The sequence below is a fragment of the Talpa europaea genome (assembly GCF_964194135.1).
Source record: "Talpa europaea genome assembly, chromosome: 5".
Classification (NCBI taxonomy): domain Eukaryota; kingdom Metazoa; phylum Chordata; class Mammalia; order Eulipotyphla; family Talpidae; genus Talpa; species Talpa europaea.
Genome location: NC_140071.1, coordinates 86591452 through 86612203, shown reverse-complemented (window position 1 = coordinate 86612203; position 20752 = coordinate 86591452). Strand labels below are relative to the sequence as shown.

Sequence of the window (20752 nt, the reverse complement as noted above, 5' to 3'; positions counted from 1 at the left end):
GGAGAAATTATTGGGAAATGAGTTTCTCAGCAGGACTTTGTGATGAGGAAGTTTGCAAAGTAATTGTTGAATGTGTCTTAAGTAATCAATACCAATTTAACCTCTTTCATCTCCCTTTGTGTGCACACAGCCTTAATTTATTGAAAGACCAAATAATAATTTCTTAGGTATCACAGTGTTATTAAAACAGGATAGATAATGAATAAATATAGTTGAGTAGCATGTTACACCTTACCAAGAGTGCATTAAAATGTAGAGAAGTTTTGGGAATCCATAAACTACATGAAGAAATGCTTCAACATTGCATATATGCTATCTATAAATACTTCATAATTTAAAATACTGAAAATAACTTTTTCATTAACATAATTGAAAATGACTAACCAAAATGCTGTAGTGAAATTCTTACAGTATGACTATAAGAAAAGTCTGGTTCTTTTATTAATTTGACATATTAATAGATAGCCTTTTGTTTTTTAACTTTTTTTCACGTTCTACAGATTTCCTTTTTAAATGGGCTTATTGACTTTATTAATTTTCCTTTTAATTAGTACCTGAACTTGATTCTGAACATTCACGGGGTCTCCAGTTGTTACTAGAGGTGATACCACTGAAGTTCTAAGCAGGCGCTTCCTTTTGTTAGCATGGTTTACACTTATATTTCATAAAAAAGTGTTAATCTTCAAATTTCAGTATCCTTTTTGTATTTTCTCAAGAGTTTTGAAGTTGTCATTTATTTCTTCAAATATTATTATTAATCCCTGCTGTCTATCATTAGTTTTCATTTGGTCTTTTAAAATTGATTGAATTTTGATGTCAGTCTTGTTTCAGTCATGTGTGAACATAATAAAAGCCAGTTTGGAAATATATGCTCATACCCCTGTGTGTTTTTCAAATATTTTAATAGAGTTATCTATTTATATGCTAGGAAAATAAAAATCCCTGTTGCATTATGAACATATTTTGAAAAATTTCTTTATGTAATTATATTTATTTTCAATATCTTATACATTTCTCAGAGTAAATTTTGGAAAGCATATTGGCACATTTGGGTAGTAGTAGTTGTGATGAATGTGAAAAGAGTTTGCCATGTAAGCAACAAGAGAGATTAGTCTTTACTGTGATTTTCAACTATATAGTTGGAAAGAATTTTGTGTTATGCTAATATATCATGTCTACTTATAAGTTAAGCCCAATTCTAAGAATTGAATAACTATAAATTATTCTATCACATCTAACTACTAGTAAGCTGTTGTTTTTTTAAAGCTTTTTATTTTGGATCCAATGATGACATCATCTTTCTGATCATATAGCAATGTACCCCAGCCTTCAGGACACAAGCACCTTACCCACACCATTGATATTTACTTTGTATTATTTCTGCTTATATTTTTACAAATTTTGAAAATCAGGTTTAAAAAATTGAGTTATATAATTCAGGTTTTCTTTTGAGCTAAACTTTTAATATTGCATTCAGAATAATATTTAGATACAAATATGGATTTAAAATACATTAAAAAACGATCACCTGTCACAGTTGCTTAATTAACACCTAGGGGAATAGTCACAATTTATCTACCAGTGAAGATCTAAGGGCATAATTTTTGAAAATCCAGACATGCATTTATTAAACAATTATCCCTAAGTGTCCCCTGGAGGCCAGGTACTTGACTTACATCCTTTAATCAAATAACAAAGATTTCCTCATGGACCTTGCATTTTATGAAGGCATCTATAACAGAGACAATAAATATAATAAATAAGTACAGCATATAGTAGAACAGAAGATGGTGTGTGTAATATAAAAAGAAAAATGGCACAAGTGAAAGCATAATGTGAACGTAGGGCTGGGGTCAGTGATGTGATCAGAAATTTTATTTTAATTTATTTTATTTTTTAAGATTTATTTATTTATACAAGCACTGGGTATAGTCAGAAGTGTGGGAGGGTGAGAGAATTCACCAGAAACAGAGCAGGGAGCAGAGCAGGCAGAAGGACCGAAGTACACTGCTGAGGGGAGCAGAGGGTGACAGGAGAGGTCTGCGCGCCATGTGGGACCCTCCTCCCGTGGCCGGGGAGCAGCCGGGGATCAAACTGGTGCTGCAGAGGCTGCGGGCAGCTTCGCAACCCAGCGCTCAACCACTGCGCCACCGAGGAGGCCTGTGATCAGAAATTTTAAACAGGGTGATTTTTGTAGGTCTCAGATTGAAATGTAAGATGTGAGACGTGAGAATTTAAGGAACTGAGATAAAAAGAATTTAGAAAGAATCTTGTTTTAATGTGTTCTTTGAAAACTCCTTGAAGACACTCAGTAATAACACATTGTTTAATCTTTGCTGCAGTCCTAGATAAAAATAGTTGGCTTCATTTTAGTTGCTCAGTATGAAAACTATGCATTCTATACCATGAATCTCTAGACTCAGACCTGGATCACCAAGAAATTTCTCAGTAGGGCAACTCAGACCATTTGAAGGAAAAACAGACCCTTTCCCTCCCGTATCATATGACCATATTCACTTAACATAAGCACTGAGAAAGAAGCGTGGGCACCAACCACCCTCTAAAGTACGCCTCCTTTCCTCTTTATTCCATGCTCTGTCTCCACTGCAGACAGAGTTGAATTTATGTACATTCAGTGTATGATTAGACTTCATTGTGTAACATTTCACAATAACCGTAATGGTAAATAAGTGAAAAAATACTCAATAATTACTTGGTGAAAATAAATGAATAGATTAACTAAATAAAATGAATGATAATTTTATAATTTGAAAGATCTGTAACAAAGGTGCATATTGCTATCCCGCATTATATTGTTTTTCACCTTGTTATCTCTAACAACTGTTTTAAAATAGCACTGTGTGCCTTTTAGAACAAAGCCTTAGGTGCAAATCAGCATAGACAACAAGTGATTTCAAAACATAAGATCCAAATTGCAGTTGTCTTTACAGTACTAAATTGAAGGTTTCTTTCTGATATCCTGAATCTTTAGCTCGGAGTCATATTCTTTCTGGAATGTTCTCAGGTTATTAATTCAGCTCTAATTGCATTGACTTAACATTGTTTAACTAATCCTTTTGTTAAGAGAATTTTTGCATTAAATTCTTAAGGGAAAAAAGCAAGGTCAGGTGTTAACTAGAAAGCTCTTCTAATTATAAAATATTCATTGAAATAAAACAATAAAAGAGCACATGCATACATAATCTTGACATAAATTAGTATTAAAAGTATAAAATAAGGCATTTGAGATGATAAACAAACTTATTTAATACTTCATGAAACAGACAGTCTCCTTTCTAGGAACTGCCAAATGGGTCAGAAGGCAAGGAGTTTTTTCTAGGATAAAGTATGAAGAACAAGGAAGAGAAAAATAGAAAATATCTGATTGGCTCTCAACCTTGTTTGGGATGAGAAAGGACAGAATTGATTTGTTTGAGGACTGGCTGACTGGAGAGATTATGCTTCTGGTCAATAGGGATACTTGTAAGCACAGGGAAGTTAAGTTTGGATTGTGGTATTTTACTCAGGAGTGGTTCCATCTTGGGTATAGACATTTATTTCAACACTAATAATAATGGATATTGTGTTTACTAAAAATTATGTTGATTCCATGATAACATTGATAAGAAAGGAAAATATAGATAATTATTGCAAAGAAAATTTTTCTAACCTATTTCCATCTCATAGATTACACTTTTATAGGAAGTCTACATTCAATTTCAAAATTTCTAATACTTTTCATAGATAGGTTGAGAAGTCTTTTCAATCTTTTGTAGTGCTCTAAGTGCCACTGCATGATAAGAAAGACCTATCTGAGGGGATTTTACCTTCCTTGGAAAGAAAGAGTGTATCTTTTGAAAGAAAAATGCATTACTATATTTATGATGTGTTATATAATTACAGCTAGTGATAAAAATTTGTATTAAGTTCTAAGATTTGTTCTTGTATGTGTTTAATGCAAATATTTCTGGATTTATTTTTTACTAATTCAATTTTTCCTTTAATGTGGTCTATAATGATAAAAATATGCAAATGATAAATTATTCTTCAAATATAATGCATATTTATCATTATAAGATAAGCATATATCAATATGGATGTAGATATAGATATACCAGAGACCATATTCTTTTATACAAATACACGTGCTCACACACACACATACATACACCCAAATTTACAAATACATCTGCATAATATTGGTACCAAAGAATCTACTTTTACTTGCTGTGTTGTACTTACTGAAGACATTAAGTACAACAGATATACATTTATTAACTTTTATTAATATATTATGTGGATTTTTTGAAAATAATATCATACTAATACAATATTTAAAGTGGTATTTTTTGTATTTTAATATGATTATATCAGATCCATACAACTGTTCCCTAGATATGCATGTGACCCAACTTGGTATACTTGGTATAAATTAACATTGAAATATTTTCTTTTAAAGTCAATAGTCATATTGACTCAATAGAAACATTAATTTTTCAATATGCAGAAATCATACAGAAATCATACATGTATTTTAAATTGTAATTTTAAAATGTATTAACATAAGCATATCATTTTTTACACTAAACTAGCTGTTGGTTTTTCTCTTTGTCAGGGTTGAACCTTTGTTTCATTTGACTGTCAGATTTAATAAATGATAGTAAAATATTTCCTTTCTCCTTTCATTTTCTTGTGCAGTCTGCTATTCTCTTCAACAACATTCCTACTTGTATTTGATTTAGAAGCACTAAAAAGAGTAATAACTGGCAAGATCATTAGCCCTCATGATGGTATTCCCCAATCAAAAATTTTCTCACTCATTTCACCCATGTTTTGGAACTAGAGAATATGCATGTCTAGCAAGGATATTCTTCCAGTAAGAAAACTGGTAATGATTTCAGGGGGAAAATGCATTAACATATTAGATTATTATTATTATTTTAAAATGAAGGTTGTCATAAATTATAAATGAAGAAAACTAAAGGAAAAATGTTCTATAAGTGATGGGAAAAATAGTAGAAATTTTCAGACTATTGAATTACAGTTTTTTTTAAGATTTATTTAATTTATTTATACAAGCACCGGGTACAGTCAGAAGTGCCGGAGGGTGAGAGACTTCACCAGAGCCAGAGTGGGGAACAGAACGGGCAGACTGATGAAATACACTGCTAAGGGGAGCAGCAGGTGCAGCAGGAGAGGTCTGTGTGCTATGTGGGATCCTCACTGGTGGCCGGGGGATCGAACCGGCGCTGCAGAGGCTGAGGGCAGCTTCTGCAGCCCAGCACTTAACCCCGCTGCACCACCAAGGGAGGCCCTACAAAGTTTCTTAAAAGAGAGCCATACACATTAACCTTATTCCCTATAAATTACAAATACCAGGAAATGATATTCTATGTGACTGCCATGTTGTTAAAATGGTAATTAGAATTTTAGATATACAAAGTTGACTTGATGTAGAGAAGATTTATACCTAGAAGAGTATAATTTGCAATTCAAAGTTTTTTACATAACAGAATTACTTCAGATATTTCATTATTTTATGAGTTTTGTGCTTATAAATGAATTTACAGATATGGATTTAATCCATCAAATTAATGGAAAATTCACTTAAGTTATAGTCTAATGGAGTGATTTTCAGAAACAAAAATAAACAATTTCAGCATTTTCTTGCATTGAAAATATATAACCTAAATATTGATCGTGTTCTTTTTTTAAGCCTAAGAAAATGCTAATATAGAATAAGAAAGGTTTTTTTTTCAAATTTTAGAATTAGAATAAACAGTATTGTTCCAAAATGCTACTCAGTGTGAAAGTATTAATTTTCTTCTATGAAGTATTTTTTAGTTTGTTCAAACCAACATATAAACATTGAATCTTTAACTATTAAGGTATGGCTTATATATAAACATATTTATATCTACGTATTATTTATTACAATTATAATGTATGCTATTTTATTTCAATATTGATATTTTCACATTACCATTTAAATGGCTGAATATTATTCAATCATGTGAACATTTTAAGCATTTTTAATATTTATATTTTTCCTTGTGAAGAACAGCATTATCATATGGCACAATTCCCTATAGAGAATTTTGAAAAATCTAACAAAATTATATGTGATCTTATTCTCCACCCAGCAAGTCTATCTGTATTAATTTAGACTAAACATACACATTCATATGTACCAATAAACAATGCCAGAGACTCTTTCATGTATATTATCTGTAAAAGCTAATGAAAAGAAGAAATATAAATGTCCACCTGTAAAGAATTGTTTGACAATAACAGTCCATTCACAAAATGAAATTCAGAGTCCCTCCTCCTGAAAAATCAGAAAACATCAATGTTTTCATATGGAATAATCTCTAGATGACATAAACAAGTGAAACAAGCAACGTGTGAAACATTTATATAGTATTCATTTTTGTAATATTTTGTATATATACAGATAGCAGAAAGAAAACAGGGAAACACAAGAGAAATAGGGTGGACGAGATGATGATTAGATGAGATTATTTTGCATGTTTGTTTAAATGTAGTTTTTATGGGGGAAACAAGTAAAAAAAAAAAGATTAAAATGTACCTGAAATATATAAATGTAACTGCACATCAAATTGGCATTGGAACCACAAAGAAAAATATATTTGAAAAGTGTGACTTGGCACCCATTTCTGTTGTACATCTTTGCTTGGCTATAGTCTAAAAACAAAGAAAACTTAAAAATCTACAAGTTTCCTTAGTAGTAAGTCTATGTGTTATTACTGTTCTGATAATTGGGAAGGTATAAATAAAATTTATTTAATGATTAAAACAAATGTTACTTGTACTCAAGGTGTTTTGATGAAAGTAAAGAAATATATCTATGAAGATTAAAAAAAGTTGAAGGGATAAGCCCTTTTAATATACCATCCAAATAAAAGCTATCGACATTGTTTAATATGTAAAAAAAATAATTTACTAATTAAAGAGTATTTTGCTAGTTCTGTTCACTGAAATTATCTAGAGCAATATCAAGAACTATCTAACCTGAAAATCACCCAGAATTATAGGCCTAACTTTCTTTATACTACAGGAAACACAACAGGGGGTGGAGATGTAAAATAATAGCATGAGTCACCAATCAGACACATTCTAGACATGTGTTATTCTAGGAAACATCTGAACAGTGCCCTTAAAAAAAAAATAAAAAAGAAAGTACCATTAGAGTTATCTTGATTCAAGTGACTAAAGAAATATAATGACAAATATGTGTATTAACATATATGTGATATATGAAAATATAAATCATATATATAGAAAGAGAGAGGAAAAGGGAAGGGGGGAGGGTGGAAACACTAAAACAATTATGAAAATTCTTAATTACTAAACCTCAGTGATAGCTGTACAGGTGTTAATTGTACTAATTCTTCTATGTTACTGTATGATTAGAACTTTTCCCAGTAAAGGGACCGGGTAACAAGTATTTGAAGACTATTTAAAGAAATTTGATGAGGGATAGCTTTTAAATAAAAGAAAACATAGTGATATGGAAAGTTAGAATATATATTTCATTTCTACTAAAGTATTATTTTCATACAAAATATAACTTCTAGGGCCTCCCCGGTGGCACAGCAGTTGAGCGCTGGGTTGCGAAGCTGCCCCGCAGCCTCAGCCTCTGCAGCGCTGGTTCGATCCCTGGCTGCAACCCGGCCACTGGAGGAGGGTCCCACATGGCGCGCGGACCTCTCCTGCTGCACGTGCTCCTCCCCTTAGCAGCGTATTTCATCAGAACTTCGGTCCTTCTGCCTGCTCTGCTCCCCGCTCTGGCTCTGGTGAATTCTCTCACCCTCCCGCGCTTCTGACTGTACCCAGTGCTTGTATAAATAAATAAAAATAAATCTTAAATATATATATATATATATATATATAACTTCTAAATTTTTGAGCAAACAATGTTAAGGTACTTCTCAAATAAATAATTAAAACTAACATTAAATATTGGAGACTAATTTGCCAACATAGTGAATGCATTATATTTTAACATCCCCAAATTAATCTCTTTCATAATTGAATTTCTTAATTTACAATATCCTCAGAGTGGCTAATCATAAAAAAGAATTGTATCTTTCAAATTACTGTTGTCCCTACAGAGTAGTCATTGGGAACCATTTATTCTCATTAGTTGAACTTTAATTTATTCTTGCAGAGAGTTATTGGGGCTTTTTGTCCTCTCTACATGGCATGAGAATATTACAAACTTTCATGGTTATAGAAATGTTAGTTTCATATATTTTAGTGACATTTGTGCCTCTGAACATATTCAACCTATTGTATTTTTTCTCTTCATTTGATTAATATTTTTTAGAACATTAAAAACTTGTATCTGGGTTACAGTTTTATTTAAAATATGATTGTTAGGATGCTTAAAATATACTGGGAAACAATTTCAGATTTACAAGATAGATAAAATAAGATCTATCCACTAAGTCTTTTCACAACCATTTGATGTGCATTTGAAAAGCATGTACTATATAGCGAGGAACTTGTTAAATGTTTGCTAGTCTTTATGATTATGTAGACATATTTTATTTTTTAAAGATTTATTTGTTGATGCATACAAGAACCAAGGTGCAAGCCAGAGGTGCAGGAGAGTGAGAGGATGCACCAGAGACAGAGTGGGGAACAGAACAGGCCGACTCACTGAAATACACTGCTGAGGGGAGCAGCAGGCAAGCCAGGAGTGGTCTGCTGCGCCATGTAGGTAGCTCCCTGGGCAGCCTAGGGTTGAACTCATGCTACAGAGGCTGTGGATAGCTTCACAGTGTTGTGTTTAACACCTTGCGCCACCAGGAAGGCCCAAGCCATATTTTTAAAGAACATGTTTGAATGGCAAACACATTTCTGCCTCTATGTAAACAGACATTTATATCTGTGTGGTACCTTTCTTTAAGATATTCCACTTTTGGGCTCCCTGGTGATGCAGGCAGTTGAGCGCCACACTGTGAAGCTGTCTGCAGTCTCTGCAGCACTGGTTTGATGCCAGCTGGCAAGAACCCCACATGATGCGACAGACCTCTCCTGTCTCACCTGCTGCTCCCCTCAGCAGTGTATTTCGTCAGTCTGCCTGTTCTGTTCCCTGCTCTGTCTCTGGTGAATCCTCTCACCCTCCCGCACATCTGGCCTGTATCCCGGTTCTTGTATAAATAAATAAATCTTTAAAAAAAAACAAACAAACAGATATTCCACTTTTTTTTTGTATTTATGCAATCATTTAAAAGATCTTTACTAATCGCTTAGATTATATCCGTGAATGAGAGATGGACAATTTGCCTTTCTACATAAACTTCATACTGTAGTAGAAGAAAACAGACAATAAATTAGAAATAATAAAAAAAAAAAAGGTCTTGCAGGTAAATAAGCAGAAAGATGAGATTAAAAGAAGTTAAGAGGAGGGTAGTGTCTAGAATAAATTCACCAGGGAAGAAAATCTTTCTGAGGATGTTGCCTTTGAGCTGACACCGAGTCAGTTGTTCACACAAGGAGAGCAAGCTCCTTGATGGGGGAACTCATACTACAGAGAATCTTCCAAAACTGCTTGCTGCTTTAGGATTTGCACACCTTGGCCTTGGTCTTGGCTTCCTACAGAATGGCTTTCCACATTATAATCTATCTGCCACCACAGATATATCTGCAAAATCAATCTCTCTATCAATGAGGCTTAAAAGGGCAATCATGCCCTTCAAAACTTCAGCCATAGCTACTGGATTTTTACCTTTCCCCATTTTTGTGATTTTTGCTTCTACTGTTCCCAGACATAAACCTTTTATTCCACTTAAATGGCTCCAACACTAATTGCTGGTTGTCTTTTTTTTTTAATTTTGTTTTGTTTTTAATTATTTTATCTGGAATATTTCTCCCCTATAATTTCCCTGCCTTTTGGGGACAAGCTTTAACTGGTATCTTTGATTTGTCCTTATAAACAGGGAGGCTCTCTCCGTCATAGCACTATTTCAAAATTTGCTAGTCATGTGTAACCCTTCATTTCGTAGTTGTCAGCATGATGTATCGTCACCTGTTCAATATGTTTGCATATAATATATATACATATAACCAGGCATATTTATATCCACATAAAACTCTGCAATATGTATCTCTTTAATTAAGTTCTATAACTTAATATGGTGCCTGGAGAACAGGCACCACATTCTATAATTTTTGGATTCTATATTTTTTTAAAGATCGATCTGTCTATCTATCTATCTGTCTATCTATCTATCTATCTATCTATCTATCTATCTATCTATCTATCTATCTATCTATCTAAACAAGAACCGGGGTAGAGGCCAGTTTCGCAGGAGGGTGAGAGGATTCACCAGAGACAGAGAAGGGAATAGAACAGGTAGACTGATGAAATACACTAGTGAGGGGAGCAGCGGGTGAGACAGGAGAGGTCTGCAGCGCTATGTGGGACCCTCACCAGCCGGGATCAAACCGGCGCTGCAGAGGCTGAGGACAGCTTCACAGCACTGTGCTCAACTGCCTGTGCCACCAGGGGAGGCCCAGATTCTATATTTCTTTTATACATAACATAACACAAAGCAATTCCGTTTTTTAAAGGTGAAATATTTTGAAGTATTTTAATGTCATATTGTTTAAAATTGCAATGAAATAAGGAGATCTAAGAACAATAATAATTGCTACAGATTGACAAAATATTCTGATGGGATTTGGTGTTTAGGTCCTTATGACTATGGTTTACAAAAATATCAGGAGAGCAGTGTCAGACTTATATATCACTTAAAGTACTTCACTTAAAGAAGGGATAAACTGTTGGGTAAAACATATTTTGACTGTACCTAACAAAACAGAAATAATAAAATTTTGCCAATTTATTCCCCATTTTTACCATGTGTTTGGTAGTAAAGTGTATTTAAATGAAAGTTAAGAGCCTGCAAAGTGATGAAGATACATATTTAAATAAATCTTAATAGCAATTTAGATATAGGCACTTATAAATAAAATGATTTTATGTTGGTCTGTGTTTTTAAGTTTTTAAACACTTTAAATCTTCATATTAAATAACATTTCATTTCATTTTATTAATTCAATGTGATTTATTTATTTATATATATTTTTTTGTTTCTTCTTTTCAAGGCCCTGTGGAATCCTACATGCACTGAAGCTTTACTTAAACCCGTACATATTGCAACCTAGGTTAGATTATCGACCATAAGAAATGTATCACAAATATGTTAAATATTGAATAAAATCAGTTTTTCATCATTTCATGTTAACTATTTCTCAGTTTTAATACAGAATCTTTATATTCTAAATATTTCACACAGTTGCATTTATATACAATCGCATAAAATATTGATATTCAATTAATATATTTATATCTTATTGTATTTTTAAAACACTTTTATTGAAAAATATCTCTCTATATAGTTATTCTAAAATGTAATATTCCACTTGGCAGTACATGTTTTTTGTTCAACCTTCTCACTCATATCATTTGTCTCTCTGATTATAGTCTTCATTTCATTTTACTGCATATTCTATGCTCTTAATGTAGGTTTTAAAACAGTGTTTCTATTTTGTATCACCCTCATGGGAATGATTCTTACTGAAGACCTAAATTAACTCTTAACTGTTTTGCCTTGCACAGGGATTAAAAAAGATGAATGTGGTATGTCTTCAAATTAAATAAATAATAAGGTGAAGAGTTTTATATTAACTATATAGAAAGTCAAAACCCATTAATATCTGAAGGAAGTTTATTGAATAGTCAACATGTATAGAAGAAAGTTTCTTGAATGTGTCATAAAAGGAAATGTGTCTGCTGGATTTGACATTAATCACTGGTTTATGTGTGTCCCTGTTTATTGACTGTATATAATGGATCACTTTAATTATCAAATGGTCAGGTGACAACAAGGAGCAAACCAGATGTAGTAATTTATTTCAAGTGTAAGTGGCAGAACATGACAGAAGTTTAATGTTGTAGGCAGTGCAGGGCAATAGAAGAAAAAGACTTAGAACAAAGGAGAGGAAAGCAAGTTTTACTGAGTTCTCTATTAGTTGCAAACAGGCAATGAAATAATCATGTTTGCAAATTAGTTGCAAATAGGCAATTAATGGTGGTAACATTCTGAAGTATTTACAAAGTTTCATAAATAATTTGATTATGAACCATAGTATGTTTATCAAATGCTGGGTATTAAAATAAAAGTACTGTATAAATATATTTATGTGAAATCACAGGGTCTTTGTTGATTTTGTCCCTTAAAGCATCCTTTTTTGAACGATATACACACAATTTTGCTTGTTTAGTATTTTTATAGTTTATTGTCTAATTCTTACCTCACTCATTTTCTTATTCACTTATTTTATGTTTGAAACGTCGATATGTAGAGAATGTGAAAAAAAAAAAAACTTCACCTAAAATAAAGCACTCTAATGGTAAAAATTTCTTGTCAGCTTGACTGGTCAATATTATATTGAAGAAGAAAATAATTCAACTAAATATATTTTGACTAGGAATCAAAGAAAAGAAAAAAAAATTGCATTAGGAGCACTCTAAAGCAATAAAGTACTTTTTATTTCTCAAAAACAGTGTAGCAGAAACTGTCAATGCAGACCAAAAAAACCCTTACCTTAAATAATAAAGTTTCATGCTTGTTCCTTAACCACAGAAGACATTTCAGTGTGGCTGTATAAGAAACATTTCATAGGATATCTTTACATAGAATAATTTTTTTCATTCATGGCAAAATGTATTCAAACTTTCAAGCAATGTCTATTATATAATTTGTCCTTTCAACTATTGTGTTTTCTATTTGATTGCATTAAATGTATTAAAAATAGTGAATATTGAGGGTGTTGGTTTTACAAAAATATGTAATTCCAGGATGCAGCAAAACTAAAGTGGATATTCTTCCCCCAAATAGATAAGAGGCATCAGAGTTTATCTGACAGTTAAAAATAGTAGATCAGGGCCTCCCCGGTGGCGCAGCGGTTGAGCGCTGGGTTGCGAAGCTGGCCGCAGCCTCTGTGGCACTGGTTGGATCCCCAGCTGCTCCGCAGCCACCTGAGGAGGGTCCCACATGGCGCGCAGACCTCTCCTGCCGCCTGCTGCTCCCCTCAGCAGTGTACTTTGGTCCTTCTGCCTGCTCTGCTCCCTGCTCTGGCTCTGGTGAATTCTCTCACCCTCCCGCGCTTCTGACTGTACCCAGTGCATGTATAAACAAAACAAACAAACAAACAAATAAATAAGTAGAACATGCCTCTATAAAAAAATAAAAAAATTAAAAAATAGTAGATCAATATTTATTAACAAGCAAAAACAGAGTGGTAAAAGTGATTACTCTTGTCCTGTTCCTAATGTAGAGGCAATGCTTTCAATCTTTCACCATTCAGTAGATTAACTTTTCAACAAAGGCTATTGTTACATGAATTATTATTAAGAAATGTTCCTTTTTGCCTAAAATGTTCTGTTTTATTATGAATGTATGTTGAATTTAGTCAAGTCCTTTTTCTTCATGTACTGATATGATTATATGATTCTTTTCTTTCTGTTAAATGAGGCATCAAAATACTTGCTATTTATATATTGAAACATGCTTGCAAACCTAGGAGAAATTCTGCTTGATCATAGTAATTGATTGTTTAACGATCTATTGAATTCAGTTTTCTAGTATTTTTTAAAGATTTATTTTATTTATGCTTACAAGAACTAGGATACAGGTTGGAGGTACAGGGGGTGAGAGGGTTCACCAGAGACAAAGTGAGGAAAAGAACAGGCAGACTGACTGAAATATACTGCTGAGGGGAGCAGCAGGAGAGACAGGAGAGGTCTGCTGCACCATGTGGGTAGCTCCCTGGCTGGCCATGGATTGAACTCGCGATGCAGTGGCTGTGGATCGCTTCACATTGCTGTGCTTAACCCCTTGTGCCAGCAGGGAGGACAGTTTTCTAGTATTTTATTGAATTTTTTGCCTCTATTTCACCAGGGATATTGACCTATAGTTTTCTTTTCTGTTACTTCATTTTTTTGGTTTGTTTGTTTTTTGGATTTTTTTCTGGTTTTGGTATCAAAATAATGCTGACCTTATAAAATAAATTTGTTAGATTTACCTACTCTTCAGTTGTTTGAACAATATAAAAAAAAAAGATTGTTGTTAATTCTTTAAATTTTTGGTAGAAATCACCAGTGAAACCATCTGCTCCTAAGTTTTTCTTCATTGGGGATATTTTTTTTAAGATTTATTTATTTTTACACAAGAGCTGGGGTACAGGCCAGAGGAGCAGGAGGGTGAGAGGATTCACTAGTGACAGAGCAGAGAGCAGAACAGGCAGACGACCAAAATATTCTGCTGAGGGGAGCAGCAGGTGCGACAGGAGAGATCTGCTGTGCCATGTGGGAATCTCGCTCGCCAGCCCGGAGTCAAACCTACCCTGCAAAGGCTGTGGACAGCTTTCACAGTGCTGTGCTCAACCCGCTGCACCACCAGGGAGGCCACGTTGGGGATTTTTTGTTATTGCTTCAAGCTCACTAGTACTTGGTCTATCAGATTTTCTTTTTTTTTTTTAAAGTTTTATTTATTTATGCAAAAAAGAACTGGGGTACAGGCTAGAGGTATGGGAGGGTGAGAGGATTCACCAGAGACAGAGTGGGGAGCTGAACAGGCAGCAGGACCCAAATACACTGCTGAGGGGAGCAGCGGGCAAGACAGGAGAGGTCTGCTGCACCATGTGGGTAGCTCTCTGGCAGGGGGATCTAACTCGTGCTGCACTGGCTATGGATAGCATCATAGGTTGTGTCTTAACCCCTTGTGCCACCAGGGAGGCCCTCTATCAAATTTTCTGTTTCTTCCTCTTCTGTTTTTTCCTCTCCATGTTTCTTGCTAAGTTATATGTTTATAAGAATTTTTCCATTTCTTCTAAGTGTCCCATTCATGTGTTGGTATGTAGTTGTTCATAGTAGCCTCTTATGATCTTTGATTTTTTAATCAGTTGTAATATCTTGATAGTCTTTAATATAAGACTCAAAAATTAAAAAAAAAAAAAAAGAATGACTCCCTTGTCAAAAAAGAAGAGTAGCCATTAGCACTTAATGGAAGGGTTATGTACTAATACATTTTGAACATAAGTGCTGGGGACAGTAAATTAATTTCCTGCCTTCCTAAACAAATACTTCATAACACATTTCTTCTAAAGAAGACTGGTAAATAAGACTCCTTTCTGACCAGAAAGGAGATTTATGTGTGTGTGTGTATATACATAAATATATAAATTTATATATACATATATAAATATATATATACATATATATTAATTATTGTATCTCTCACATACCATTATATATGTATTGCTTTTTTCATAGAGTAAATTTTAAACAAGATGTTACTTGGTTTGGCAGTAAAGATGCTACACAGATCTTAAATTTCTTTTCTTATTTTTAAAGATTTATTTATTTATTTATACAAGAACCAGGGTACAGGCCAGATGCATGGGAGGGTGAGTGGATTCACCAGAGACAGAGTGGGGAACAGAACAGGCAGACTGATGAAATGCACTGCTGAGGGGAGCAGTGGGTGCAGCAGGAGAGGTCTGCCGCACTGTGTGGGACCCTCGCTGACTGGTGGATCAAACCGGTGCTGCAGAGGCTGCAGACAGCCTCAGAGCTTTGCACTCAACTGCCTGTGCCACCACAGGAGGCCCAGATCTTAAATTTCTTTAAATTATAATATTTATATATTTTTTAAGGATTTTTTAAGATTTCTTTCTTTCTTTATTATACAAGAACTGGGGAACAGGCCAGAGTTGTGGGGGGGTGAGATGATTCACCAGATACAGAGCAGGGAGCAGGACAGACAAACAACCAAAAACACTGCTGAGGGGAGCAAAGGGCGAGACAGGAGAGGTCTGCCGTGTCATGTGATTATCTCCCTGGCCTTCCAGGAATCAAATTAGCACTGCAGAGGCTACAGACAGCTCTACAGCACTGCGCTTAACCTGCAGCATCACCAGGGAGGCCCAAACTAGTGTGATTTTTGATTTTATGCTTTATGTTTTTGTAGCTCTCTGTCATCTAACTTTCATTTGCTGTAACCACATGAATTTTAAGAAAGCAATCTTGAAAATTAATGACTAGTCTTCTAGAAATGATCTTATCTGTTTTAGCAATACCAACAATCCGTGATGAGCAAACATTTATATACACATATATAAATTCTCATTTTTGTGTACATTTAAATAATAATATAAGCTTTAAAAATATAAAATATTCTTTTTATCTAGTTGATTTAAAATGTGAAAGCTTCTAATAGTGGAATGTAATGCATATATAGCAAATTTATTGTAAAAAACTTTAGAATCATTCAATTAAATAAAATATATTGTCAGATTAGACTCAAATAAATCATAGATCTTACCTAATGTCAAGTTTTACTAATCATTTCAGAAGTACTGATAATCACCCTCAGATTTAGGAGAGACAGGTCTGGTATGTTGAGGACAACTCCAAGTTTTTTTCATCCTGCATTGAACATTGAACATCCATTTTCACATTAAAAGTAATAAATAAGTCTCCAAGTGAGATTCGTTGGGGACTACCTCACACAGCAAGAACAAAATGTTCACCAAATATACTAATTTTTAAAAAGATTTATTTTATTTATTTATGCATACAAGAGCTGGGGTGTAGGTCAGAGATGCAGGGAGTGAGGGGATTCAACAGAGACAGAGTGGGGAACAGAACAGGCAGACTGACTGAAATACAATGCTGAGGGGAGCAGGGGGCCAGAGAGGAGAGATCTGCTGCACCATGTGGATCAGCTCCTTGGCCAGGGATCGAACTGAACGCGTGCTGCAGTGGCTGCGAATAGTCTCATAGTGCTGAGACTTAGCCCCTTGCACCACCAGGATGCCCAACACATTAATTTTGTTTGGTGGGGGGCTTTTTTTTTAATACAGTTTTTTTTAATTAATTAATTTATTTATACAAGCATTGGGTACGGTCAGAAGCGCAGGAGGGTGAGAGAATTCACCAGAGCCGGAGCAGAACAGACAGAACAACGAAGTACACTGCTGAGGGGAGCAGCGGGCACCGCAGGAAAGGTCTGTCACGCCATGTGGGACCCTCACCGGCAGCTGGGGACTGGACCAGCGCTGCAGGGGCTGCGGGCAGCTTCGCAGCCCAGCACTCAACCACTGTGCCACCAGGGGAGGCCCGGGGGGGCTTTTAAGAAAAAAAAAAAAAAAAGATTTATTTATTTTTATACAAGAACTGGGGTAGAGGCCAGATGCATAGGGGTGTGAGAGGATTCACTGGAGACAGCAGGGAACAGAACAGGCAGACTGATGAAATACACTGCTGAGGGGAGCAGTGGTCGAGACGGGAGAGGTCTGCTTCGTCATGTGGGATTCTCACCAGCTGGCCAGGATCGAACCACACTGCAGAGGCTGTGGACAGCTTCACAGTGCAGAGTTCAACAGTTCAACCGCCTGTGCCACCAGGGAGGCCCAACAGCACAATAATTTTTATACCAACATTGTGAAAGTATTTTGGGGACCCATCCTCATAAATTCAAAGATTATAATTTTATTTATTCAGATGAATACTTAACCAATGTCATGTTGTTAAAATTTCTGTATGTAAGGATCTTCCTTTTAGTAAGTATATTAGTTTATTTTCCTAGATTCCTAAACTTCTTGATGACCAGGAGACCAAATGTTACTTTTCTTTCTTTCTTTTTTTTTTTTGGTAGTTGTTGTTGTGTCATTGTTTTTATTTTATATATTTTTACATCATTTTTCAGTTTTCTACAATGTTTGCATTTTCATCTTGCTTATAGTCCCCGTAAAATTCCCACCAACCTTGTTTTGATCCTACTCCCTTCTCCCACCCTGTAGTATGTCTCTGGTTTATAGTTGCCTATTGATTTTGATTTTTACTTTATTATAATTAGTTTTTTTTTCCCTTAGTTTCCTTCCCCTGGAGAAAGTCAGTTGTTTCAGCTCATCATTCCACCTGCTCCATTTCTACTATTTCCTCTGAGAATTATACTCAGTTCAGTTCGAAAGGATCAGAAAAAACAATATCCTATTTTTTTTTCTTTTTAATTTCTATTTAATTGTAAATAAAATGCTTTATAAAAAAGTTTAGCCAGGGGCCTCCCTGGTGGTGCAAGGGGTTAAGACACAACCTACGAAGCTATCCCGACCAGGGAGCTACCCACATGGCACAGCAGACCTCTCCTGACTTACCCGCTGCTCCCCTCAGCAGTGTATTTTAGTCAGTCCTCCTGTTCCCATTCTGTCTCTGGTGAATCCTCTCCTCTTCCCCAGAGCTCTGGCCTGTACCCCAGTTCTTGTATGCATAAATAAATAAATCTTTAAAAAAGTTAAACCAAAATTACAATTATTTTTTGTTTTTTCTTAGTTTGAGTATTTGGAAACACTTTGAGGCAAGAGATTAGAGATTTTCTTGGTGGTATTTTTTATTTCCTTTCACTTAAGGTAACTTTCAGGAATTACAGTGCTTGAAGGACAATAAGTTTGCCATTCAGTTGGAGAAAAAAGTAAAATTCCTTAGATAAAGTGTTTCTGGTTATGTGCTACAGTATATTACATAAGAATCAGTTTTAAAAATATATATCATATTTAAATTATAAATACTGGTTTTGTTATTTGCTTCCATTTGATGTTTATATAAAATTATTCTTACTGGAGTAATCAACTCAGCTATTTACAATAGAACATAGTCTTTCTTTATGGTTTTCTTATGTTTTATTTACATAAAATACTGACTTTTCAAATATAGAATGCTCGGTCTTAAGTTTTTCAAATGTAGGTTTATTTTAGAGTTGTAAAAATCTCTTCTCTATTTCACTTGGTATATATCGAATATACAGTAGAAAAATTTACATATGAAAAAACACGTACGAGAAAAACTGATTCTACTATTTGCAGCCTGATTTATCACTCTCCTGCTGATCCACAAACAGTTCATTTCTAGCCTCAATTATCAGTGCCTTTCTATAGGTCAGTTTCCTAATCTATATAACAATTTCTTTAGTCTTAACTTGTACTTATGAAGACAAAATCCAAGTTCCATATTGCAGTGCCAGCTTAGCACAGGGCAGGATCTCTGCGAACCTACACTGACAGGTAAAGGAGAGTCCTGGAGCCCTTGGTGGCTTTTTCGGGCTTTTGTTGAGCTTTTACCAGGTACCCGGCAGGCAGAGGTGCCCCGGGGGCCAAAAATCTTCACTCATTTCTGGACTCTTCCGCATTCTCTTGTTCTCATTCTCTCCTTTCTGCTTGATCCGTTCCTGTGACGCTGCCCTTATAAACCCAGTCTCAGCCTAGGTGTACCCACCTACATATGCCTACATCCCACTTCAGGTGACTGCAAGTATCCATCATCAATCCTAATGACAGGAGGGCAGAAAAGCCTGACAATTATTTACCCTACACTCTTTACAAAGAAAATGATAGTTCCTTGTGCTCTTCCCTCCCCTGTTTTGATCCTTCTCCCTCCCCCTGCCCTGATATATGTCTCAGAGCTATAGTTGCCTATAAGGAACTTGGTGAAGGTTCACAGGTGATGTGGTGGTGGGAGATTTATGGGGACTACACCTGAGGGGAGAAATCAAACACTATACAAAAATGAACCAGCATTTAAGAAAATTAAAAAAAAAAGTTTAATAAAAATGTTAAATATTTCTGGCCCTCCCCGGTGGTGCAGCGGTTGAGCGCTGGGTTGTGAAGCTGCCCGCAGCCTCTGCAGTGCCAGTTCCGTCCCTGGCTGCTCCCCAGCCACCAGAGGAGGGTCCCACATGGCGGGCAGACCTCTCCTGCCGCCCGCTGCTCCCCTCAGCAGTGTACTTCGGTCCTCTGCCTGCTCTGCTCCCCATTCTGGCTCTGGTGAATTCTCTCACCCTCCTGCGCTTCTGACTGTACCCAGTGCTTGTATAAATAAAATAAATAAATAAATCTTTAAAAAAATATGTTAAATATTTCAAATAAAAAATAAATAAAAGTTAACATACAAAAGTCAATTGCTTTCCTAGTTGCCAGTAATGCATAAATAAAATTAAAAACATAAGTAATCCCTCCAAAAAAATAAAAAGGAATAAAGAAGATAATGTATAAATTCCTCAATCACCTTTAAAGATGGGGGGAGGATGCCTAAGAAGTAATTTGATTAACATTATTATACTACAGATTATGTTAAATGACCTTTCTAAAAGTGGTAAAAGGTTTAGTTATTTGTCTGAAATCACAACTGGTCTTTGGAGTCTCAGTCCACTTTACTTACTATTATCTAAACTAAGTTTACATGTTTTTTTCCAATTAGAAAAATGCTGGCAAATTAATCCAGGGTAAAAGAAATAATTTCAAAATGATGGTAGTTATAATAGTATCAATGCAACTACTGTCACATTGTACTCACACTTACTTGCCATAATTAGAAAAAGTTATTTTCATGTAGCAAATATTGTGCTTAATATGGAGATAATGTATACACCATTTTAGAGTATAATGCTTTCAAAAAACAGGTAAAATAAACTACCAAAATTTTAAGATAACATTGCCTTCAATTGTTATAATTTTGAATAATAATCATAATAGTGTTATAATGTAAGGAAACTAAAAGTACTATAGTTCTTCAAAATGGTGAGAATAATGGTTAATATTTATTAGATAGTTCTATGTGCTAAACAATGTTCCAAGTGCTCAGCATGTGTTGACATGTAGC

General features: G+C 34.8%; 1 protein-coding gene across 2 annotated transcripts in view; it reads left to right on the top strand.

The window, feature by feature from the left end:
* Positions 1–20752, top strand: part of CCSER1 (coiled-coil serine rich protein 1) — a gene marked incomplete at both ends in the record, with an annotated part of 1131842 nt that overhangs the window by 574644 nt on the left and 536446 nt on the right. The window contains one exon of one of the 2 annotated variants that reach the window (XM_084233723.1): positions 11140–11199. The exons of the other annotated variant lie outside the window; for it this stretch is intronic. Coding sequence (XP_084089849.1) covers positions 11140–11199 — 60 coding nt within the window. Of the gene's footprint in view, positions 1–11139; positions 11200–20752 lie in introns of those variants that run through there. 2 annotated transcript variants of the gene reach the window in all.